Raw genomic sequence first — 25,684 nt, 5'->3', positions numbered from 1 at the left:
TTACCAATGGTTTAATTATAATTTGTGTTTTATTAACAGAGCACTTTGTATATGTTAGCTCATGTAATGCCGCTAACAATTCTGTGAGGTAGATACTAAACTAGTCCATTTTTCAGACGAGGACACTTTTTAGATGATAAATGACACTTAGTCACTTTGCAGTGAGTTACATCTCAACAGCAGGCTCTGGAGCAATACAGAGAAGGCTGAAGGAGACTAGGCAACAGAACGGAACAGGGTAAGGTAAGCAGGATGAAAGTGAGAAGTGCAGGAAAAGTTTCCCATTTAGGCCCAGGCTGGTTCCTGCTTTCAAATTTACCCAGCCGACCCGCCAAGCCGTCACAAAGCCCGCCCCTCAGCCACAAGGCCACGCCCCCTTCCCCGGCGCTTCTCGGAGCTCCCAATACTTCCCTCCCACTCTTTGACCCCGCCCACTCGGCCTAGCATCATTTCCTGTGCGCTGGCTGCTAATTGGTCCAGCAATCGGAAGTGAGAGCAGGCGGTGGGGCCGTTGCCGCAGTGACAGTGCTGGGGGAGTTCGAAGATGGCGGCGTCGCGTCGCTCTCAGCATCATCACCACCATCATCAACAACAGCTCCAGCCCGCCCCAGGGGCTTCGGCGCCGCCGCCGCCGCCGCCTCCCCCACTCAGCCCGGGCCTGGCCCCGGGGACCACCCCAGCCTCCCCTATGGTGGGTGGCCTGGCCCCTTTCGCCTCCCCGCGGCACGGCCTAGCGCTGCCGGAGGGGGATGGCAGTCGGGATCCGCCCGACAGGCCCAGATCCCCGGACCCGGTTGACAGTACCAGCTGTTGCAGTACCACCAGCACAGTCTGTACCGTCGCCGCAGCTCCCGTGGTCCCGGCGGTTTCTGCCTCATCTGCCGTCGGGGTCGCTCCCAACCCAGCCGGCGGTGGTAGTAACAATTCACCGTCGTCCTCTTCTTCCCCGACTTCTTCCTCATCTTCCTCTCCATCCTCCCCCGGATCGAGCTTGGCGGAGAGTCCCGAGGCGGCCGGAGTTAACAGCACAGCAACCCTGGGGCCTGGGGCAGCGGGACCTGGTCCAGGGGTCCCAGCAGTGAGCGGGGCCCTCCGGGAACTGTTGGAGGCCTGTCGCAATGGGGACGTGTCCCGGGTAAAGAGGCTGGTGGACGCGGCAAACGTGAATGCAAAGGACATGGCCGGCCGGAAGTCTTCTCCCCTGCACTTCGCTGCAGGTCAGAGACTTTTAATTGTTAAGGGTTTAGGTTTTGGGTACGGGGGTCTGAGTAGGGGAAGAAGACAAGTTATGATAAAACAATGGGGGCGTAGTTATGGTTCTTCTACACCTCTCGGGAAGGTTAGAGGTTCCTTTCTTTAGGTCGTGCCTGGGTGACGGGGGCGTGGTAGTGGAATTTGCAAATCCATTCTTTTTGGTGTTTGCACAGTGATACTGATACTCATTTCCAAACTCCTTTGGTGGCAGTCTCAGGATATGGGCATACTTAAACTTTTTCAGTTCCGAGTGTAGGAATAAAGTTAGATTTGAACAGACTTAAGAGTAGTTTTGTTGTTTGTTGGTTGGTTTATTTCTTTTTTTACAAGAGAATATCCCATAAGGACAGTCTAGACCAAAAGAAGTTTAATATAACTCATTTAGTGTTTAAGTACCTATCTTAGTAAGAGAGTCAGTTTGTCTCAATGAGAGACAAATGAGTTAGTGAAACTCCATTTTTCAAGGTTTACAGTCTGATTGGGTAGATCAAAATAAGACTATAAGTAACAGCTGGGGAAGAATATTTGGATGCATTATGTGATAGCAGAAGAAATACAGCTTTGAAGTTCTGGACCGTGCTATTCGTTAGTTGTGTAACAATTTACTTTATGAAAATTGCCTCCATTTTCTCTCATGGGCAAAAATAATGTACTATTTAGTATGTTAGTATACTAATATACTACTGTGTGGGGTTTTAGTGAGAAGTATCTGGCACATAAGTTCTCCAAAAAAAAAAAAAAAACCCACGAATTCCTAAACCTTGGACCACTACACACTTTTGTCTTTTTTTTTTTTCAGGCAAGTAGTTGATTATTTTCTTTTAAAAACACCTAATGTGTTTTTTATAAAATACAGAGAAATTTAAAACAGAAAGGACCACAACTCACTGCCTAGGTACCAACTATTGATATTGTAAAAAAAAAAAAAAAAAGGTAATAGTTATTTATATTAGAAATGTATATGTTATACATACATTATAAAATTCACGTAATACAGAAAGATAAAATGAAAAAGCTCTTCCACATGCACACAAAGATCAAAGATAATAAATACACTGAAGATAACTGCTGTTAAGTTTCTTGCTGTGTTTCCAATATATGTTACTCCTTCAGTTTGTTCTGTTAATAGTAAAGCATATGTTAAGAACTTCTAAATGTATTGTTTATTTTTACCACAACCTGAAAAATACATTTATCCTCATTTACAGATGACAAAACTGAAGCACATAGTGCTTAAATAAGCCCACGTTTACACAGGAATTAGTGGAACCTGGGTGTAAACTCAGTTTGATTTTAGAGTTTGTGAAATCAATCTTAAATGAGTATAACCTGTACCTGGTTTAAGGTCACTTTTTTAAGTTTGTGAGTAGTTGTGATGCCGTTTCTACTGTGGCAGTGTTTGGAGGGAAGAAGTAATTGGGGGCATATACTCCAAGAGTTGGGTTCACACTTTATTTTTTTTCAGCCCATACTTAGAAATATATTTTACTTTGTCACACACACAAACTGAACCAGAAGTTTCAGGAAACAATTATTTCCCTTGCTACATGTGTTGTACTCTGATATTTTATATCCCATTCCATTTCCTTTCTTACAAATGCTGTTTGTGATCCCGTTAATGAGTCATGATCAGCAGTATGAGAAACACTTGCAGGAAATCATTAGCTCGCTGGATCTGTTCTTGAAATGTAGACCCTACATTAGGAATGTAGTAAATTGAATCGTAAATGGGCTTCCATCTAAGTAGATACATGCTCAAAGGTGTTGCTTATTTTAGATGAAATAATATTTCTTCAGGCCAAATGAAAGATGTATAATGAATCTAGCGAGGCTGTTTGCTTTTGCAGACTTTATTCCAAATTTGACTTTTTTAACGCATTGTTTCAAAATCTTGTCATTTCTCACCATACTGCGTTGTAAGTCATCACTAATAGATGATAGTTATATTAATTTGTGTAATAATTTATTTGTTTAGGATTAGTCACACATAAAATAATGCTTGTCTCCGAAATCAGTGTCTTGCCACAATAGTTACTTTTTATTCTGTTTCAGAGTTTTTAATGTGTACCCAGATAAGCTAGAAGACAGATGGTAAAACAGTCCTGTAATTACGTTGTAGTTATGAGAACCTAATCTTGTACTGGCTTTTTTAGGGAAGAAAATAATTTTTTAGTTTGTTATGGAAAACAAAACAAAAACAGTAAAAAAACAAAAAAAAATCACACCTGTAGTCTAAATTTCCTATGCTTTCCTGTTTATGTTCATAGCATAAAAGCTTTGTTAAATCTAGTCTTCTCCATCGTGTATGTTGGGTAGTTAAAAGCAATTCTCAGTTGACTATTAGTTGGTTAGAATGCTAGTCATTGGATGTCATGGAATAGCTAGGTAGCGTGGAATAGACACAGAAATTGGTACAATCCCTTGGATGGAAAAGTTTAAAAATTGTAGTTCATTTGTTCCACAAATCTTTTATTACATATCATAGGTCATGTGTTAAATTTTGACACCGTTCTGAAGTGGCTAATAGTCCCTACCTTTATGGAGCATATAGTCCAGTGGGGGAAACTCAACAACAACAATAACAAAACCCCACAAAGTGTGTAACCTAGAATGATAGGAAAAGTACATTGTACTCTCTTTTGGAGCAGGCAGTAGGGACTCTTGTCCTGATTTTAGATCATTTAGAGAAGTCTTTCTAGATAAACAGGTTTTTTTAAAGCAGGGATTTAAAGGATGAATCCAAGCTAGGCAAACAAAGATGGGAAGGAAGAATGTTAATTAATGCCTTTATTTCCGTTTAAAAATTAGTTTATAGTTCTATAGAATGAAATGAAACCGTTTTTAAGGATCTCTAAAATGGTGTGAAGTCATATTTAAATCCTTATGCCCTTTAAAAAAAAATTACCATGAGAATAACCATAATTCTTTCCAGCAGCAGAATTAAGAATCCTTTCTATCCCAACTGTGATAGTTATTTGTTTAAAATATGAGTTAGAGACAGTATTAATAATGGAATCACCGTACCCATAATTAGAAGCATAATCTTCAGTTTTCACTGTTGATACAGGTTCTTAAAGTACTATTTCTAATGCCTTCTTAAGCTGGCAAAATCAAAAGGATACAGTCTTTTATTGTTAACTAGAGTTTATACAAGACTTTTTCTTCTACAGGTAAGATCCTTGACTCTGGTTTTCTATTGTTAAAAGGACAGTAGTCAAAGCTTTAGAAATAGCATACATTTAGAGTGATATTATCTCCTTAGTTCATTTCCTGCTGGTGACATATTTTTGCTTAAAGGACCAGTATATTCTGAGAGGTCTCTTTTTAAAGAAAAGTTCAGATGAGGTCTTTGTTAAAAAAAGGCTTTAATAAAGCATTGAATTCTGAAATTTCATGGTGTTTACTTTAAATTGAAGAAATTTTGAAATAGGTTTCCTGGTAGTTAATTAACATATGATTTGGATTAGGATATGTAATATGAGGTACTTCAGTATCAAAACTAGCAAAATATATAGAGTAGTTTTATGCTTTCTTTTGATTTGAGTGGTATCTACATCAGCACACTTATAACCATATAGAGGTGGCCTGACTCCTGATTTTTTTCAGCGTGACCATGCTTGTCTTTTTCTCCCCTATCACTGTACAAATGTAGTTTCTAGTAAAAAACCACTGTGTTCCATCAGTGGGTAAAAATATGAATCAGAATGCTTCAGTCCTGGAATGAGAATCTTTCTAAACTTTCCATTGTCTGGCAAGGTCCTTGATTATACTTTTAAGCACATGTCTTTCCTCTGAGTTTAGGAAAGGTCTAATTTGGTAATAGAAAGAAAGGAACTAGTTTCATAAATATCTTCCCAACTTAAAATTGTTGGCTACAAACTAAATTATCTTTTCCTTAGTGTTTTCTTAAAACCACTTGCTTTCCTTAAGGTACCACTTCTTAAAAAAGTTCACATAGAACTTTTAGTTAAGAAAAATGTAAAAAGTGTCTCTTTTGCCTTTATGATATCACTCTTTGAATTTAAAGAACAAATTAGTTAAGGTGTTATGTAAAAGTATCTCTTAATAGTGAAAAGTTGGTAACAAACTGTTCAACAATAGAGGAATGCTTACGCCACTTAAAAATATTGTATGATTTCTGTTGTTATCTGTCTGCTTATAGTTTCCTCTATCCATCAGTCTATCCCTGTTTTTTAATGATGTGTAAATTGTAGACATTTGTGCAGCTTCCCCTAGATACACCGAGATGCATATCCTTATCTAGAGTTCCGTATTGGTTTAAAGATTTGTCTTTTAATGTAAAATCTATACAAATCTTACACACATATTCACTGAGTTTTGACAAATGCAGACACCTGTGTAACTCAAATCCTTATGGAAAGACAACCTCAGAAAGTTCCCTCATGCTCCTTCCCTCAAACCCTTCTCGTTTCCTCTCTTCCCTGCAGAAACATTGTTCTGACTTTTTTCCAGCATAGATTGAGTTGTGTGCTTTAAAAGTTCATATAAATGGAGTCATACAATATTTACTCTTTTTCTGTAAGACTTCTTTTGCCCAGCTTAATATTTTTGCTGTCATAACATGTATCAGTAGTTCCTTTTTACTGCTGAATAAGTAGTTCATTATATTAGTTTGCTACATTTGGTTTATCCCTTCTCCTATTTTTAGACCCTTAAGTTGTTTCCAGTTTTTGGCTATTATGAACAAAGCTGTTAGGAACATTCTTGTAAAATTCTTTTTGTGAACAGATTTTCTTTCTCTTGAGCCAACACTTAGTATTGGAATTGCTGGGTTTTAGGGTAGGTAAATGTTCAATTTTACAAGAAACTGCCAGATCTTTTCCCTAAGTGGTTGTACCATTTTACATTCTCATCAACAGCATATGAGAGTCCCAGTTGTTCCATATCTTTGCCAGCATTTGATGTTCTCTGATGTTTTCCTCTTAACCATTCTGGTGGGAATGTGTGGTATCTCATTACGGTTTTATTTTACATTTCTCTGACATTTCCATGTGTTTATTTGCCATTTATATATCTTTTATGAAGTCCCCACTTTAAAAATTTTTTTAATTTTAATTTTTTTAATTTAATAATTAGTTTAATTATCTACATTGTCAAGTTGGTTTGCATAAAGTTGTTTATAATATTATTTTACTATTATTATATTGATTTTCTTTCCCTTGGTCTTTTTTCTTAGACGTCCAAAGGATTTTTTCTTCTCTTTCATTTGCAGGATCATCTCTTACAGTAGTAGCATTTAGATTATGAAACATCATATATATCTTAGTTTATATAGCCTACATGCCACTTTCTAAGGAGCCTTAACCAGAGACATTATGCTAAGGGCATTTTATAGATAAGATGTCCTCCTCATAGTCTATTACATACAAGTTTTTTTTTGACAGGAAGTTTAGTCTAGTCACCTGCCCCTTTTTTCCCTCCCCTGGGGTATCCCTTTCCTTCCCAAGGAACTGAATATGTCATAGGCTAGGTGTTCCTTCCAGGCCAGATGCGATTCTTTGACACTTAAAAGGCCGAAAAAATATATCTAGAGGATAGAAGGCATATGTTCAAGGACCAAGTTGTGAGCATAAACATGCTTTTTTTAAAAAAATAGGATCTTCAAGTTTAGAGCCCAGGAGAAGAGAAGTGATAAAGGAATTTAAATTATCCCAAGAAAATGTGTTTTATTGTAGTGTTAAGTGTTAGAAAGGAATAAATGAGTTTTTGATGAAATGCAGATGAAAACATGAGAATAGCTTATTCTTAAATATATTTAATAGCCTGCTTTTGCTTCATGGACAAAGAAATGTTTTGGGTAGTTGATTGTAAAATTAAATAATTAAAGACACAAGAGCCTTTTAAATTCTTATTTTTCCCCTATGTCAGTGTCCTTGAAGTTACTCTGGTCTATGTTTATTTTTTTGACAGGAACACTCGCACAGGTGGGATGTAGCCCCGATTTTGGGTGACGTAATACCTTGTATCATCAATATGGATTCAAAATAAGAGTTGAGTAGGGTAGGGTCTTTGGGGATTTATACTAAAGCTTAGGTGCTCAAGATAACTTTGAAGTTCATTTTCTAAAAACCATTTGATTTTGTGTAATTGAGAAAGTTATGAGTGTTTTGTTTTTGTGTGCCTCCTGGGTTTTCCTTTTAAGGCTTCATCAGATGTCGAGGATTGCTTTTCCCTACAGTGAGTTGCTGGGTTCTTTGTCAAGTGGAAGCTTGTTTTGTCTGTTTGTTCAGGAGTCTGTGTATAAAATTGAATTTAAAGCAGTGTGTGCTTGAGCCTTTTTTTTTTTTTTTGAGGCTGTTTTTTTTTGGAATGTATCAGCTCTGTATTCAGTTTAGACTTTGGAATTTTTTTTTAATTGTAGAAAAAGGGGAAATAAAGTGAGGTAAATATTCCTCTCCTTTTTGCTTTTCTGTATAACACAAACTAAACTAATAGTTGGTGGCAGGTATTTGTTGGTTTGTTTATGTGGACTTGCAACTTTTTTCTTCTGTGGTAAATTATTTTTTAAATGAAGCAATTTTTATTAACTACAGACTGAAAAAAATGTTTCAAATTTACTGGTAGATGAAAAATATTTAAAGCTAAGGTCCCTGTATCATCAGGTATGATCTAAAAATAACCTAAACCTCCTGATGTCCAGCTGATGCCCAGTTGTAATGCTTTGGGAAAACTAGGCAATAGTATGTATATTATGAGCCACTACAGAGATTGGATGCCTTCTTTCTGGTATATCCACCAACCATAGAAACCATTTTGACATTCTCATCCATCTTACTAATAAGGTATACAGTTCTCCATTTCCAAAGCTCAGGTTGTTGTTACGTTGACTATGGAAATTTGGTTTCTTAGAAAGAAATGACATGGGATTACAGTTAATGAATACATTTTAGGTATTTTTCACTAGTATCTTGAGAAGAGATGCCAAGCTATGCTTTTCATCTTTGCAGGAAAATGTTCTCATTTGGGGAGGGGGGCCTTTTGGACTAATTAAAAAACTTTCTGTAAGCTATCAAAAACTTGGTTGCCCTTCCCCACCAAAAAAATCCATAGAGATTTAACCGTAGGAAAGTATAACTGTCACCTTCTTGGAATTTTATGGAAGCAGATAAATTTGAGCTAAGTAATAAGAGAAGTTCAGTATTTAATTCAGTGAATTGATCATAGTATGTGCTCTATAAATATTTGAGCAAATGAACTTTGTAAGCTAACACTTCTGATTTCTGATCTTCTGACTATCCTAAATGTGTAAATAAAAATGTTACATATTAGTTCAGTCCTTTGTCATCAAAGTGCTTTTACTGCTCTGTTAGCATATAAATGAATAAACTTTGTTTTGATATTGTTGCTAAATAATAGTAAAAACTAATACAAATAGCAACAAAATGCTTTCAAGTGAATTTTTTGCTTTCCCTATGTTATTTTATTTAATCCTTAGAGCAACCATATGAGAGATAGATTTTAAATCTGTTTTACATATTTAAACTTGAGATGCAGGGTAATGTCTTGTCCAGTGTCACATAGCTATTAAGTGACCAAGCCAGATTTAAACCCATAACTGGCTATCCTAAAATCTTGGCCCATGCTACTCAAGGAGAAGCTGATAGCAATAAGAAATCAACTCTTTTGAGCCATTTTATAATTTGACAATTGTTATTGCTTTCTCAAATTTGTTTTCTGAAAATAAAAGTAATTCTACACATTTTGGAAAGTTCAGTAGAAATTTCCTGCACTGCTGACTACCCCAGTGCAGCTAATACAGTCATTTTGGCATCTTTTCCCCTAGCTCTTTTCCTAGGTGTTTAAAATAAAGCAAAACTGCATATGGATTATCTCTTAAAACATTTGACGAGGATTTGATTAAGATCATACTTTTAATAAGGCTGTAGGAACATTTGCAATTATTAGAATGTTGGGACTCTGATCTTTTGATCAGTTGGTCATTAAACATAAAAACTGTGAGATTGAAAGTAATCTTTGAAGAACATCATAAGAAGGATAATTTAGCAACTCCTTTTTTTAAAAGACTACTAAAATTATTAGAATATTTTAAGATAAACTGCTATATTTTTTGATGCATGGAAACAGTCAAGAAAAAAACAATTTTGAACAGTAAATACAGCATATAGGAGTCACAACAATTTGAAAGTTTAATGCCCATGAACTGACACTCAAACATGAAACCTGTGTAGCTAATACAAGTGGCTGTGTAGCTAATAAAGAATTTGTTAACATTCTTTTGAGAATCTGATGATAGGTATGGATATTCTCTCCAGAAAGATAAACCAAATTTTACACAGAATTTTCAGAAAATTATAAGCTTCCAGAAACCCTGCAGCTATGGTTCTCAAACTTTGTGTCAGAGTCACTGAGAGGGCTTGTTAAAACAGGTTGCTAGGCCACGCTCCCAGCGTTTCTCATTCTGTTGGTCTGGAGGAGAGTCTGGGAATTTGCATTTTTAAGTCCCAGGTAAGGCAGATGCTGAAGCTCACTTTGAGTGCAGTGATTCTTAACCCTAGACCAACTAATCACATTGCAGGAGGAGGGGTAGGGCTTGGCTTTGCTTTGTTTTGTTTTGTTTTGTTTTGTTTTGTTTTTGAACTCCTCTGGCAATATGAAGACAAGATTGAGGACACATGGAACCCAGGTTAATACTTACAAGTCTAGTGAGGTTAAGAACATCTAGTATTTGTACAACCTTGTATGATTTAGAAAGTATTTTGACAATTGTTATTTAGTACTTTTAAGCTTGGAAGGTAGTCATTATCTCTGAGGAAAAACTGGCTTGGTATTCGTGGAATTGTAGAGTTACAGCTCTGGGATTTGAGTGTACAAAATGAACCAAGATGGTAACTGTTGAAAGTTTTTAAGACAGTGCAATACATTTATTCCTAGAGACTTTTGATTTAAGTATATGCGTTACGAAACTTGCTTTAACAAAAAGTTTTACTATATTATATTCCTACCACACCCTTAACGCCAGCCATTATCATACTTTCTTTTTTGAAATAATAACATACACACAGAAGCATGCACAGATCACACGTGTATTGCCAGGTGAATTTCCACAAAGTGAATACACCTGGGCAACTGGCACCCAGCTCAAGAATCAGATCATTATCAGCTCTGCTCCTGGATCATTTTGGCTTCCTCTGCCTCTGTCTTATGTTTGAATCACTACCTTCTGCCACTTATAGACTAGTTTTGTCTGGTTTTGACTTGACATAAACGGTGTTATATAGTATAATTTTGTGTGAGATTAATCTTGTATAGTTGCAATTTGTTCATTTTTATTGTTAGGCAGAATTCCATTGTGTGGACGTATTGCTTCTTATCCATTCTCCTGTTGATGAACATTTGGGTAGTTTCCATATGTTTGGTTATTATAAATAGTGCTCCCATGAGCATTTTTGTTATGTTTCTCCAAATGTCATCATTTAAAACATATTTCTTAGCTTTTTGATTTAAAAAAAAGTGTTCATGTTTTAATATGCATTTCTTGATAACGTTTGGAATAACTGATTTTATTTTTTAAAAACAATTGGTGTTTTTCCTTTTTTGTGAATTATCTTTTTTCCTATACTTTTTTTTGCCTGTTGATATTTATCTATCATTGCAAATATTTTCCTGGTTTGTTTTTTAATTTTATCTATAACCTTTTCAAATCTGTTGCCTTTAAATTTTTTCTTTTTGTTTTCTTCTATTTTATGTTTAGAAAGTTTTATCCATCCTGAGATCATGCAATTCCACCAGAATTTTTTTATGGTTTCATTTTGATATTTTGCACCTTAATCTGTTTCCGCTTTATTTTGTTATATATCAAGAGGTGGTAATAATTTCTACAATAAGTTCTACAAAAGTAACTTCTATAATAAGTTTTATGTTGAAATATGATTGAAAACTGTCAGTGGAATTTCAGATCTTTTTAGCTTTTTTTGTCTAGCTTCTAAGGTTGATGCATATACAGGTATTTACATTTTGCAGTTTTCTTTACTGATACCTAAATTCACATAGCAGAAATTTTGGTTTGTGCCTACTTTGGTAGGGAATAGTCATAGTCTTCCCACTGATACATATATTTGAGATATATATCTCATTTAAAGGAATTGTAGGTTTGTTATATTGGTTTTATATAACAAGGATGACCTTGCTTCTCGATTTTTATGACAGAAAGTTCATTGATTCCATTATTGTTGCCTCTTTCTCAACGTCTCTATTACTGTCTCTCTGAACCATTTTGAACTTCTTTTAGGTACCAGAATATGTTACGCATTTCTCACCTTTTGCTCTTTGGAAACACTCTTAACTTGTCCTCCTTGGAATATTTATCCCAGTCCTTTTGCTTGTTAACTGCTTATGCTTATTTAGAGCTTAGCTCAAAATATCACTTTATTAGGGAAGTTTTCCTATCACGGGCTTAGTTAAGTTTGTCTTGCTGTGTACATTTTGTAACCTGCACATTGTAATTGTTCGTTAGAATGCTCATTGTTCAGGGTTCCTTGAGATAGGAATAGATTTTTACTGAGTTAATTCATGATACTTAGATACACACACACCCCCACACATACCCACCCCTGAATTCCTTCTTCATCATGCTGAATTATTCTTATGAAAGTGTGTTCAACTGGGATCTTTTTGTATTGAGCTTTCAGATTGTACATATCCGAGATTAATTTTACTTTTACATGTAAATCATAAGTTAGCTAGATATGCTTTTCCTTAATAATGAGAAGGTTGACTTTAATCTGAGGTCAACTGATTTTTGTTATTTTTTAGATGGAAACTTTATAGTCTTTCATATTGCTAGACTTCACTATAATATGTCCATTCTATTTGGTACTTCATGAACTCTTGTTAATCTGAAATTTTGCATTTTCCTTTAATTACAGGAAGAACTGTCATTATTTCCGCATGTATCATTCTTCTCTTCCTGTCCTCTATCTCTCCTGTCTCTTCTCTCATTCTCTACTTGTTTATTCCTTTCAGATATTTTTGGGAGAGTTCTTCAGCCAGTCTTTTTCTCAGGAATTTCTTCTTTGTTTCCATTATTATTCAGTCAGTTTATTGTATTCTTTATTTCTTCTATTATATTTTTCATGACAATATTTCCAGATAGATCTTTATTCTCATGTTTTCAATATTCTCTAGCAACATTTCATTTGCCAATTTTAAATGTCTTTTTTTTTTTTTTTTGGTCTATTAATTTTGCTTTCATTTTGTTGTTCTTTCATGGTACTTGCACTCTTCAAACAGCTTATTATTTTCTGCTATGAGCTTATCTTACCTTGGAACTCACAGCTGTTGCATTTGTATGGGAGGATGAGTTTTGATGGGGGTCAGCTTTAGGGCTGGTGAAAACCTGTGTTCTAGATTTTGATTCTCCAGATGGTTTGAGGCAAATAGGTACATGCCTCAGGGTAGAGAGGCTCTGGATGTTGATTGTTCCCTAGTTGCACAGGATTTCACTGATTCTTCTGTTTTCTAAGTGTGATCTCCTTTGCTGTAATTGCCTAATTGGGATTGCATCCCACCCCAGCCAGTTTCCAATATTTTACCTTGATCTTACCCCTTTTCTTTTGGCTAGAGGTGTGCTGGAGATACCACTTGTTTTCCACAATAGCATAGGGGATGATGTGACCGTGTTGAGGAGTGAAAAGGACACAGATCACTTTCCTCTGGCCTGTCTTCTGTAGTTTAGCTGATATTTCTTCCCACAATGGCACCCAATAATTTTTTTTTCTTCCCAAGGAAGAATCCTTTTTTTTTTTTTTTTAACAGTTTTTTTGGTTGATTGGTTTAAGCTGGAATCTGGTATTTGTCTCTTACCCTTTTGCTTCTGGTAATTTCTCAGTGGATATGGGGAAACCACACATTCTTAACTGTACTTACTAATTAAATACCTCTTTTCTTTTATCTAAGTATAAATGTTTTCCTTTGTAAGTCAGGTTCTATAAAATGGAAAAGTTAATCGGTCAGAGTCTTCCTTGACAAATGAAAAACATATGCAACTTCATTGTTTTTATAGAAGTCATTATGTAGTTTTTTTCTAAACTTATTTTAGAAATAACAGGGAATATATTCCCTATTGCTTAACAGTGATTTCAGATCTAATGAAGTGTAAAATAGTTCTTTATTTAGAGGCTAATATGGTAAGAATTGAAATTAGAAGAGGAAGGAATAATGACTTTGAATGTTAAATAGAAAATATATGTTTCCTTGTCACAGAACATTTCTTACATAGTAAGCAGGAATATATTACTAGGTATATGTGGTTCTGTGTATATTGGACTGCATGAATTTAACCCAGTGTATAAAAAATGCTTGACATATTTAAAAAATATATCACAAGACTTTCCCCAACTCCCAGTTTAGGGAATAACACTATGGCATGTAATTTCCTCCATATATAATGCAGTAAAACTGAAAACTTGTAAAAGTCTTTAGAAGGTAGACCTGTACAGGAACGTTAATAGAATTAGAATTACCCGTCATGTTGAGATGGGTCTTCTCTGCTAAGTACTCCTAATTTTGAGGCTGTTTCCTGCACATCAGCCAAGATATAGTTTTGATTCAGGCTTTTTTTTTGGTCAGTTTTTTTGAGATATAATTGACATACAGCACTGTATATTTAAGATGTACAGCATAATGATTTGACTTACATACATCATGAAATGATTACCACAGTAAGTTTAGTGAGCATCCATCATCTCATAGAGATACAAAATAAAAGAAAAATAAATAATTTTTCCTTGTGATGAGGATGCTTAAGGTTTATTCTTTTAACAACTTTCATATATAACATAGAGCAGTGTTAATTATATTTGCCATGTTGTACATTACATACCTAATACTTATTTATCTTATAACTGGAACTTTGTACCTTTTGACAGCCTTCATCCAATTCCCATACCCACCACCCACTGCCTCTGGTAACCACAAATCTGATCTCTTTTTCTATGAGTTTGTTTTAGAAGTATAATTGACCTACAATGCTGTATTATTTCTTAGTATACAACATAGTGATTTGATATTTCTATACATTACAAAATGATCACCGTGATAAGTCTAGTTATCCTCTCTCACCATACAGAGATGTTACATTATTATTATCTGTATTCCCCAGGTTGTACATTTCACCCCTGTGACTCATTTATTTTGTACCTGAAGTTTGTTCCTCTTAATTTTCCTCATCCCCTTAACCCTTCCCCTCTGGAAACTACATATTTGTTCTATCTATGGATCTATTTCTGTTTTGTTGTGTTTGTTGATTTTTGTTTTTTAGGTTCCTTGTACCAATGAAATCATACAGCATTTCTCTTTCTCTGACTTATTTCACTTAGGGTCATGGATGGACCCTCTACATCCATCTGTGTTGTTGCAAATGGCAAGATTTTCTTCTTTTTTATGGCAGAATAATATCCATATGTGTGTGTGTGTGTAACATCTTCTTTATCCACTCATCTATTGATGAGCACTTAGGTTGCTTTCATAACTTGGCTATTGTGAATAACGCTGCAGTGAATATAGTGGTGCATATATCTTTTTGAATTAGTGTTTTTGTTTTCTTAATAAAAATACCCAAAAGTGGACATTGGAGGATTGTATGGTAGTTCTAGTTTTAATTTTTTGAGGAATTTCCTTACTGTTTTCCATAGTGGTTACACCGATTTACATGCCTACCAACACTGCACAAGGGTTCCTTTTCTCCACATCCTCACCAGCACTTGTTATTTGTTGCCTTTTTGATAATAGCCATTCCAGCAGGTGTGAGGTAATATCTCATAGTGGCTTTGATTTGCATTACCCTCATGATTAGTGATGTTGAACATCTTTTCATGTGTTTGTTGGTCATCTGTATGTCTTCTTTGGAAAAAATGTATATTCAGGTCCTTTGCTCATTTTTTAATAGAGTTTTTTTTTTTTTTTTGATATTGAATTGTATGAGTTCTTTGTGTATTTTGGCTTTTAACCCCTTATTAGATATATTATTTGCAAATATCTTCTCCCATTCAGTAGGTGACCTTTTCATTTTGTTGATAGTTTCCTTTAGTAGTTTGATGTAGTCTCATTTGTTTATTTTTGCTTTTGCGTCCCTTGCCTGAGGAGACATATCCCCCCAAATATTGCTAAGATCAATATCAGAGAGTGTACTGCCTATGTTTTCTCCCAGAAGCTTTATGGGTTTGGGTCTTATATTTAAGTTTTTAATCCATTTTGAATTTATTTTTGTACATAGTGTGAGAAAGTAGTTCATTTTGATTCTTGTGCCTGTAGCTGTCTGATTTTTCTAATATCACTTATTGATTTTAAATTCAGTATAATTATAAATTACTGTGTTTAATGGCCCTTTAAAGATGTTCACAGATACCTGGAACTACTGGTATTAAATTGGTGAATGGTGAGTTCATTAGCTGGGAAAGAAAAGTTACTTTAGAAACTTTACAGCTATTGCATAAATGTGTCATAGCTCCGTTTTCTTTCATTGAAAGTAATTTTATTGTTATTGTTAAGAGTTTCAGGGGGGTTTATTGTTTATTTTTTGGGGGTGAGTGGAAGTCATAATGCTTAAGAAAGTAAGCAGGTTATTCTGATATTTTTGATTCAAGTTTTGCCTAATGTTTTTGAAGAGAATAATGAACACACCTCATCTGTCACCAAGTACCTTTTTATCTTCCCCAGCTTACTTTCTGTGACTTCCTCTATGTCAGGGAAATAGATATAATGTGTGTGTGTATTTATTTCATGAGTTATTTTTCTAGGCAGTCTCAAACTTATTTTTATTGTTACTTTGTCTTTTTGGAATAATTTCTTACACATAAGGAAAAAAATTATAAATAAATAAATGTAGGAGATGTAATATGCATTTTCTCATTGGGTCAATGAATTTAGTAGTTCAAGTGATGTACAGTGCTTCTGGCTTTGCTAACAGTCTAATTAGGTCAAATATGTCTTTAAGCTATAACTTTGCTACCATAAATAAAAGCATCACTTTAAAATACTCCAAACACCTTAGATTTTTCTCCTTTTATTAAATTTTAGAAGTTGTAGTTGTTAGTTACAGGATTCAGTATTGCCCAAGGTTGTTCCTTTGAAGCTTTAATTTTAGGCAGTTTAAAATGCTGAACACAAGTGAAACAATTTTCTGTCTCTAAATTCAGACCTAGTGAATAGATACCAGTGACCTTACATTTGATATTGAAACATTTTTGAATGGCTTTAATTGAAACCCTAACATGAGAATAAGGAAAATTAAGTATATCAAGTTTAGGTAATGTATTAAAAATTTAGGTTTTCCTCATGGTACCAGCACAGTGCTTTCCACACAGTATATAAAATGCCTGTACTGCCAGGAGCAATGTGTAGATTCCATGCAACCCCTATAAAAATTCCAGTGGTATTTTTCACAGAAATCAAATAATTCTAAAATTTGTATGGAATCACAAAAGACTACAAATAGCCAAAGCAATCTTGAGAAAGAAAAAGCTGAACGCATCATGTGCCGTGATTTCAAACTACATTACAAAGCTAAAGTGATTAAAACAGTGTGGTATTGGCTTAAAAACAGACACACAGATCAGTGGACAGACTGGAGAGCCCAGAAATAAACCCATCCGTATATTGTCAATTAATTTATGACAAAGGAGCCAAGAATATTTGATGGGGAAAGGACAGTTTCTTCAATAAATGGTGTTGGGAAAATTGGACAGCTTACATGGGAAAGAATGAAACTGGACCACTATCTTACACTGTATACAAAAATTAACCTAAAACGGATTAAAGACCTGACTGTAAGACCTGAAACCATGAAACTCCTAGAAGAAAATATAGGTGGTAAGCTCCTTGACATAGCAAAGAAAGCAAAAATAAACAAGTGGAACTACATCAAACTAAAAAACCTCTGCATGGCAAAGGAAATCATCAACAGAATGAAAAGTCAACCTACTGAATGGAAGAAAATATTTGCAAGTGATATGTCTGGTAAGAGGTTAATATCCAAAATATATCAAGAACTCATATTGAAAACAGTGATGAAAGAGTGTGTGTGCATGCGTAGGTGACTTAAATTGAGTGGTCAGAGTCTCTGAGTTGCTTATCTTTGGGCTGAGAATTGGATGACAGAAGGAGGTAGGCATGTGAAGATCTGGGTCCAAGGTCTTTAAGCAGAACGCACACCAAGTGCAGAGTCCTCTAGGCTGAAACAAGTTTGTCGTATCCAGGGAACAGAAAGTGAAAATCAGGGTGATTAAAGCTCAATGAGACAGAAGAGGTGAGAGTGGCCAACTCACATAAAGCCTTGTAGGTCATAAGGAGGTGGTAGTAATATTTTATCATGTGTTATGGGAAACATTACAGGATTTTAAGCAGGGAAGTGACCTCATCTGATATATGCCTTGAAAAGCTCATTCTGTCTGCTGTGTTAAGGATGCAGCAGATGCGTAGGGCAGCAGATGTGACAGCAGAGAGAGGCCAGTTAGCAGGTTATATGCTGAAGTCTAGGTGAGAGATTATGGGACCTGAAACCGAGTGGTGGGACTGGGAAACAGACAGATTTGAGATGTGTATTTGGAAGTATGGTTCATGAATATCAGGACTGAGGGAAAGAATTCTTCAACCATGAAATGAGGATAACAGCATCTCTCACAGGTGTTATCACGAGGAGCTGATGCATCTCAAGCACTTGGCATACTCCTTGACACACAGAAAAGCTTACTAAATTTTAGTTACTTACCATTATTGTTGTTATTTTTATTGTTGTTAAGAATAAGACATGTACTTGGAGCAAAAAGAAAATTTCAGTAAAAGTTAATCATACCTGTTATGTAACTCTCAGGTTGGAAGTCTGTGATAGCACATGTTGTTTGCTAGTATTACACTGTCTTAATTTTTTAACTATCTTTGCTGGATCAGAGAGAGAAGGTGGGTCATTGGTTTTCCTTTTGTACTTCATAATACAGAGCCATAAATATATGTATTAGTAGCAACATTATTCCTTTTTAAAATTGTGACTCAGCTGGCTTTTTTTTTTTTTGACATATGCTAGCTTGAAGGAATGGAACACTGAAAATCTTGTCTGCAGTATAGTATCTGTAATGCTTCACTTAGGGACTAATTCCTTAAGAGTTAGTTACTGATAAGTTACTTGAAATTCTGCATAGTTCTTTGAACTGACCCTAATTGTTATTTTTATTTTGGGTCTTTAGATATAAACAAACAAATCAATTATAGAGATAATTATGACTACAAACCTTGGTTATGAAACAAAGGCCTTATATAACTATCAGGGATAATGGGATAATGAATTCTCTTTATGTGTGAAAAATAATGCATTTGGTAGAATGGTGAATGATCAACTATTATTGATTTGTACTCAGTAGAACAGGTAAAGTGTATGTTTTGAGTAAAGTTTATGTATAGTTTTCTAAATTACAATACTTTAAACGGGACTAATTTGTTTCATGGATAACAAAACCTGATTTAATAATATATTTTAATACAAAATCAAATTAGAAGAATCACTTCATAATTGCCACATAAAATGTATCTTTACTGATTTTAACTGTTCACTTCCACCTCTTTTTTTAAACATGTGTACACACACATATATTTATACTAAATTGTGTTTTAGTGTAATTAAGAGAACAGATAAAAAGAAGAAAAGAAAAATTTCATAAGTCTACTACTTTGTGATTTTAGTCTCTTTCTAGCCATCTATATTTGAAATATATGTATATGTTTTCTCCTTTTTAAAAAATACATTCTGAATCTAAAAGACTGATTAATCCAAAAATCACCTTTCCAAGTTGTTGAATTTTCTATAATGTCCTGTTTTTTCTTTTATACCTTTTTTGATTTTTTTTAAATTGTGGTAAAATACATAAATTAAAAAATTGTTGAAATTTTGGTATTTTAAACATTTTTAAGTATGTAATTCAGTGACATTAAGGGCATTCACAGTGTTCTGTAGCGTCCTTTTAAAACAGAATGTTGTATCGAAAACCATCACTTCATCATTTATTTCACTGTGTTATTGTTGTCAGGCATCTAAATTGTTTCCATGATTTTCTATAATGTTATGATAAACATTCTAACTGCAAAATCTTTGTTTATACATGACTACTTTTTTAAATGATGAAGTTGGAAAAGTGATATTGTTGAGTCAGAGGGTATATTTGTTTAAGCCTATTCCTGATGATGCTACATTTTTTCTAAAATGTGGTAACAGTTTATAATCACATTTTCACTGTGTGAGCATAGTTCCATTACACCACTTTCTTGCTGATACCAAGCATTTTTGTTTTATTTTATATTTTAGATCTAAAAGTTTTAGTAAAAAGTAAGTACTTTTGTTATTTTGCTTCATGTGGGTTTTTTTTGGGGGGGGTGGATAATTAGGTTTTAGTTATCTTTTTTTTTTTTCGAGGTACTGGGGATTGAACCTAGGACGTTGGTGCATGCTATGCACGCACTCTACCACTGAGCTATACCCTCCCCTGCTTCAAAATTATAAAAGATATTTTTTAAAGTGCCAGTTGATAAGTTTAAAAGTGTCTCATTTTAACTTTATATTAGAGAAGATAGGAAATTAATTCTCATAAAATATTGTTAATGCACTGATAAGAGAAATGTGGGTTTGCACTCTGCCTTTACTTAGATCTATAAAGCAGGAAAATCATTAACTCTTTATGAATAAAGAAAGTGCCTATAGCCCAGTGGAAGAGTAGGGCTGTGATAGAGGGAGGAAGGACATGGAAGTGTGAGAATTAAACAGAACGTAACAAAAAGTTCTGCAAGTCAAGTTCTGCAGCTCTTAAACAGCCAGCAAGATGGTGATAGTTACATTAGCACGTACTGTATACTTTTAGTTTTCCAGTTTCTACTACAGAATTAACCTCTTTACCCTAATTTTTCAACTTAATTTGAAAGATATTTTCTATGGAAACCTGACTTTGTGATACATATCTGTGGAATGTATCTTTGGAGACTTTCTTAGAGCCCTCTTGCCTGGAATGAATGGATTTCTAAAGATAAGTGTGGAGGACATATGTTGAGAGAAATCTTTTTTTTTTATCTATTTTCACATAGTTCTCATTTATTTAGTTTATATACGCATAAAGTGAAGGAAAATATGACTCCTACTGCTTTTCATTTTTATTTAAGATGCCATTTTCTAACAGCATTATATGGTAAGAAATAGCACAAAGGTAATGATACCTAGCCAGTAAGCCCTAATAAAATTTAAAGTAGGAAAGAAAGGATCATTAATGAAAGTACTAAGCTGGTAAACATAAAAAAATGCTAATATTTGCAGTTTCCTTTTTTTTTTTTTAACCCATTGCAATGTAGCTTGTAATTTCATCACAGTAATACAATGACTTTAAATTGTCAATGGCTGTTTTTTTCCGTTCTCCATTGATCTCACTAAATCCTTATCATGCTGGATTTTGCATAATGTTGTTGCCCTTTGACTTCCATAATGTTGTGTTTTCTTGGTATTTCTTACCTTTCTCAGTGTTTACCTAGTTCTCACATTGCTTTAGATTTTTTCCGGTTCTTCTGAACCACCTCCCCACCTTTTTTTCTGTCTGAAAATTGTGATACTTTTCACTAGTGTTCTGGTTCTGTATTTCCAAATGCTTGTATCCCACTTGTCATGTCATTTCCTTAAACTCAGTAAACCCAAGTTTGAATTATTTCACTTAACTACCTATATTTCATTTAGTTTGGCTATTCTTGGCCCAAGAATAGATAATATGGCATTATCTTTAGTTTTTCCTTTTCAAATATCTTGTAACTAAACCATCACCACATGTTTCTGGTATCCATATATTTTCCTTCAGTTTCCCAAGTGTAGTGTTGAATGTTGTGATTTGTCTAAGATTTGGTTGTCATTAGTATTTAAATAACATTTATCTCTTAAAATACGGAGGTGGAGATGGATTTTATACATATAATTTTGTTTTGTGAAGCATGAGGGGGAAGTGAATGCCTTGGACAGGAATCTTGGCTCATTCGTTCTGTATATCTAACACAGTTGTCCAGCACACAATGGGTGTTGAAGAAATGTTTTTTGAATGAACTGCCTAATCTAAAGGAAGAGATTTCTTAGTTCTAAGTTTTTTGAGATGAGAGAATCCATTTGAATGGCAGCCTTTTTTTTTTACCTTTCTTGTTACAGAATACTTTAGTTGTTCATATTTGTTGATATTGTTAAAGGAATTCTAATGGGTTTTTTTTTTCAAAATTGACTTTCTGTATAAAATATTTCCCCTTTTTCTTTTTAGGTTTTGGAAGGAAGGATGTCGTAGAACACTTACTACAGATGGGTGCTAATGTCCATGCTCGTGATGATGGCGGTCTCATCCCGCTTCATAATGCTTGTTCTTTTGGCCATGCTGAGGTTGTGAGTCTGTTACTGTGCCAAGGAGCTGATCCAAATGCCAGGGATAACTGGAACTATACGCCTCTGCATGAAGCTGCTATTAAAGGAAAGATCGATGTGTGTATTGGTAAGTATTATTTGGTGATATCTAAATTGTAAGATCAACCTGACAGGTATAATAACATTTTAAAGAAAGGTTTACCCTTCTCCCTTGTTTTTTTTTATTGCAATGGAAATAGTGTTCCCTCAGAATAAGTAAGAAAGGTTTTATTACTTCTTATTCTTAGAAGCAGTTTCTTTTCCATTAAAAGGGAAGTAAAGAAGTGAAAATCTAAAGTTGGTTAAGAACAAGATTCACAACATTAACTCTCCAAATGCAAGGCAAATGCCAGATGATGTGGAACTAAATTTTGATGGATTACTGTTACCAATTTAGTTAATCTACAGTCACTTTAAAAGACTTCAAGTTTTCCATACTAGCATAAATGAGAACCATTACAAAGTACAGGTACTTAACCAAATTGGATGACATACTTGGATGTTTTAGGTTGATTCAAGGAAAGTCATCTAATACTAAGGCAAAACCTTTTTCTTTATGTTGCTAAAATTGAACACCAGCTATTTTATTAGCAGTGGAAAGCTTTGAGTGGTTCGAATATAATAGTTCAGGGCTTAATATTTTCAACATATGCCATATGTCTAGAGAAAAAGCAATTTCAAAAAAATTGAACTTTCAATGATTTTAGGTATTGCAGTTATGTGAAATTGTATTCAATGAGCATTTCTTCCTCTTTTATGTGTATCTAAATATAAATATATTTTAATTTTGCTTTATTGTATAAAATCTTTCATCTTGAAATCTAAAAACAAACTTCTAGAGGATGAGCATAATTTCTCTTGAGTGTGTCATCAGTTTCTTGGAACTCAAGATGGTAGATGTTTGTTTAGCCCATGGCAGGTTGATTTACATAATTTTTGTCTTCCTGAATGATATCCATTTCAGTTTAATCAGGTATTTTGATGATAATACTAAAATAGATATGTCGTTTTTAAAGATATGGAGGTGGTACCATTATTAATATTTTCTCCCTCTTCATAGCCATCTATTCCAACCTCTAATACTTTTTTTTTAGTTTCCCTCAAAGTGTTGCACTGCCTGACATAACTTCTTTATCCCATTCTCATTGCTGTCCTGTCACTTCACCATCCACTGACATGACCCTGTGTATACCCTATCCTTTTTGATCTTTGACATCTTCCGCTTTCAGTAGATTCTCCTGTTTCTTCCTAAGTCTCTCACTAAAACAGCCATGTCCTAGACTGAGTCATTTCATAAAAGTAACCTGAAAAGCTTGAACTTATCACATATTCTCTGACCACTAAACCTCTTAAGTTACTTGTGATACGTTACTCTGTGATGACTTATGGAACTTGACATGTATTCTTATATAATCTTCTAGACTTTCAACTTCCCTACTTTCATCTTTTTTTGCTTCACCTTGTCATAGCCATTGGGTTTTCCTGTCATTAGTTATAAAATTTTATACAGTTTTCACCTTCTTGAAATATTATCCCTTCTAGGCTTTGGTCTTCTGTATTCTTACCTGTACCTTTTTGAATTTTTCACTCTATCAGTGCTTTTAATATCTTAGGGAAATTAATATTCCTCTTCTCCTCCTAATCCACCTCTTATAAGTACCTAATTAAATTGCTCCTTTTATCTATGTTCTGTTGAAATAAAGGACTAGATGTAGAACTTGATTTTTAAATAATTGATTCCTACAGTCCCTCGGTCCCATAATCCTCAATAGGCTTTGCCACATGTTGCTTTCCTTCCAAGTTCTTGTGTCTTATGAAGGTTGAGGGTAAGGGAAGAGCACCTTGGAAAGTATAATCAAAAGTTAATTGAGGGTATAGCTGCTATTAAAGTATGTAACATAGTTACAGGGAATAAGAGTGGTTGTAGATCCTCTTGTACACTTAATTAGCTTTCAGGAACCTATTAGGATGTTTGTTCTCAGGTAGACTGAAGCCTCTCAGGTATATGATAGCTTATATATCACACATTACACATTTGAGTATAGTTAAGGAATTTGGACCTGTTTCTATTAGACATATTTCTACTTTGGGACAACTGAGTGAAAGAATTGGGAGCCTTTTTTTTTTCCTCTCTCTTTTTGCTTGAGTCTCATGGTTTTGAGAGGTTAGTGTACAAAATTAAGTTTTAAAAGAGCCTAGATAATGAAATGCTTGCCTAATTATTTTAAGATTAATCATGTCTCTATATGTGAGGTAGAATAGTGAATATACTTGCTATTTGTGAAGGTAGAGCCAAGCCACACATTACCACTGGCTTAAGAGAGGCAGCAGGGCAGATTGCAGCAACGTGCATGCTCTGGGCTTGTATCCTAACCTCCCCAGCGAACAGCTGTACGTGAGACCAGGCCATTTACTTAATCTCCATGTTTCTGTGTTACATGTAAGAGGGGAATACTAGCCATACTTCATACGATTCTTGGGACAATTAGCATAATACATGTAAAGTACTTAGACTACCTGGTATGGTGAACATTAAGTAAATATTGATTGCTATTATTAATTACTGTTGTTATTATTGCTAAGATCTCAACCTGAATTTATAACTGCTATGTGATATAGACCATCTGGTTTTGTCTGTTTGCCCATTATTGACATTTTTTGAAAATACCAGTTTAAAAGTCAAACCCTTTCATAAATGCTACTTGGCTACCATCAAAAAGAAAAAACACAGTCTGAGGTTATGTTAAAAAATCAACTTTAAATGCTTGTGTCATTAAACCAACCACTTAAGACAGAGGTTATGAAGTTCATTACAGTAATGTTGATGACATAATTTTTATATTTAACAAATCTAATTTGCTCTGCAATCAATGTTTTTTCCACCTTTGGAACTTATTTCTCCCTACTTATCCTCACTCCCAGATATAAAGTCTCAAAAAAAAAAAAAAACTAAAGTAAATGACGCTTTCTTTTCTGAATATATGTTACAGTTTTTGAGACTATCCAAGAGTTAGTGCTTTGAAATTTCATTTTAAAAGCAAATTGTAGGCATACCTTTTGCAAAGTCAGCTAATATAAGATCTGGCAGTCATAATGGGCATTTGTCATTTTTTTCTTTTTGGCTGATGGATACCCAACTCCTTTTCTGATTTTAGAGATCTAAAATTATGGGTAGTTATTATGGGGAGGAATACAGAAGTGCCTGGAGTCAGATCTTCCTTTTTTCTACCCCTTGGTAGTCAGGGATGGCCTTGATTTGGTCAGTCAGACCCTTCCTTTCTGTATTGTAGAATTGTGAGTACAAAGTCTTAGAGATATTAAAGAATTATTCATAGCAGTGGTTTTTTTCTGCACTGTTGGCAGTGGCCTGGCCACAACATTCCTTCCACTTGCTTGGTAGCTTTTTACTTATTTTCTAAGATTGGTCCTCTACCCTCTTGTCAGTTCAGTGTAAGGTAGACACAATTGGTTTCTGTTATTTCCAAATGAATATAACTGATAATGGAGATCTTGAGAAGGTAGATAAGTGGAAGTTCTAATATGGGGCCTCTAAACTAGTTACGAAATCTCTTGAATCAATATAATTTCCACTGCCCTCACACTGTTAACACATGTACCGCTACATCCCATCTCTCTTTAGACTCTGCGATTATCAAGGAAAAGGGGGACCAGAGCATGTTCTTTTTGGAGACCTTTGGGTTCCTCAGCAGGGAAGGGACAGCTGTGCTGGTTTCCACAGCAAGTAATTCCAAAGATAATCGAGGTGCTAGGTCTTGTAATACATGTGGGATTCTTACTGGTTGGGATACCTGAACATCTAGACCTGAAGCCAGTAAGCCAAATGAAAAATAACCCTTCTCAGCCAAAGAGGGGAAGATTGAATGGACCATCAGAACATATATCCAGGACTGCTAAAGAGGTCAGACAAACACTTGAATGAAAAAGATAAAAAGATCCCTCAGGGAAATTAAAGTGTAGTATGGACGAAACTTC

At 34.8% G+C, this 25,684-nt stretch overlaps 1 protein-coding gene across 2 annotated transcripts in view; it reads left to right on the top strand.

Annotated features, from left to right (window-relative positions):
• Positions 1-513: 513 nt before the first annotated feature.
• The window catches only part of TNKS (tankyrase), a 159,333-nt gene continuing 134,162 nt past the window's right edge, over positions 514-25,684 (top strand). For both annotated transcript variants that reach the window (XM_010995686.3, XM_064477487.1), the window contains exons 1-2: positions 514-1,217; positions 21,555-21,779. In XM_010995686.3, the coding sequence (XP_010993988.2) occupies positions 545-1,217; positions 21,555-21,779 (898 nt within the window). In that variant the 5' untranslated portion in view covers positions 514-544. The remainder of the gene's footprint in view (positions 1,218-21,554; positions 21,780-25,684) is intronic.

Source organism: Camelus dromedarius, chromosome 22 (assembly GCF_036321535.1).
Source record: "Camelus dromedarius isolate mCamDro1 chromosome 22, mCamDro1.pat, whole genome shotgun sequence".
Lineage (NCBI taxonomy): Eukaryota > Metazoa > Chordata > Mammalia > Artiodactyla > Camelidae > Camelus > Camelus dromedarius.
The sequence above is the reverse complement of the archived record's forward strand: the minus strand, read 5'-3'. Positions and strand labels throughout refer to the sequence as shown.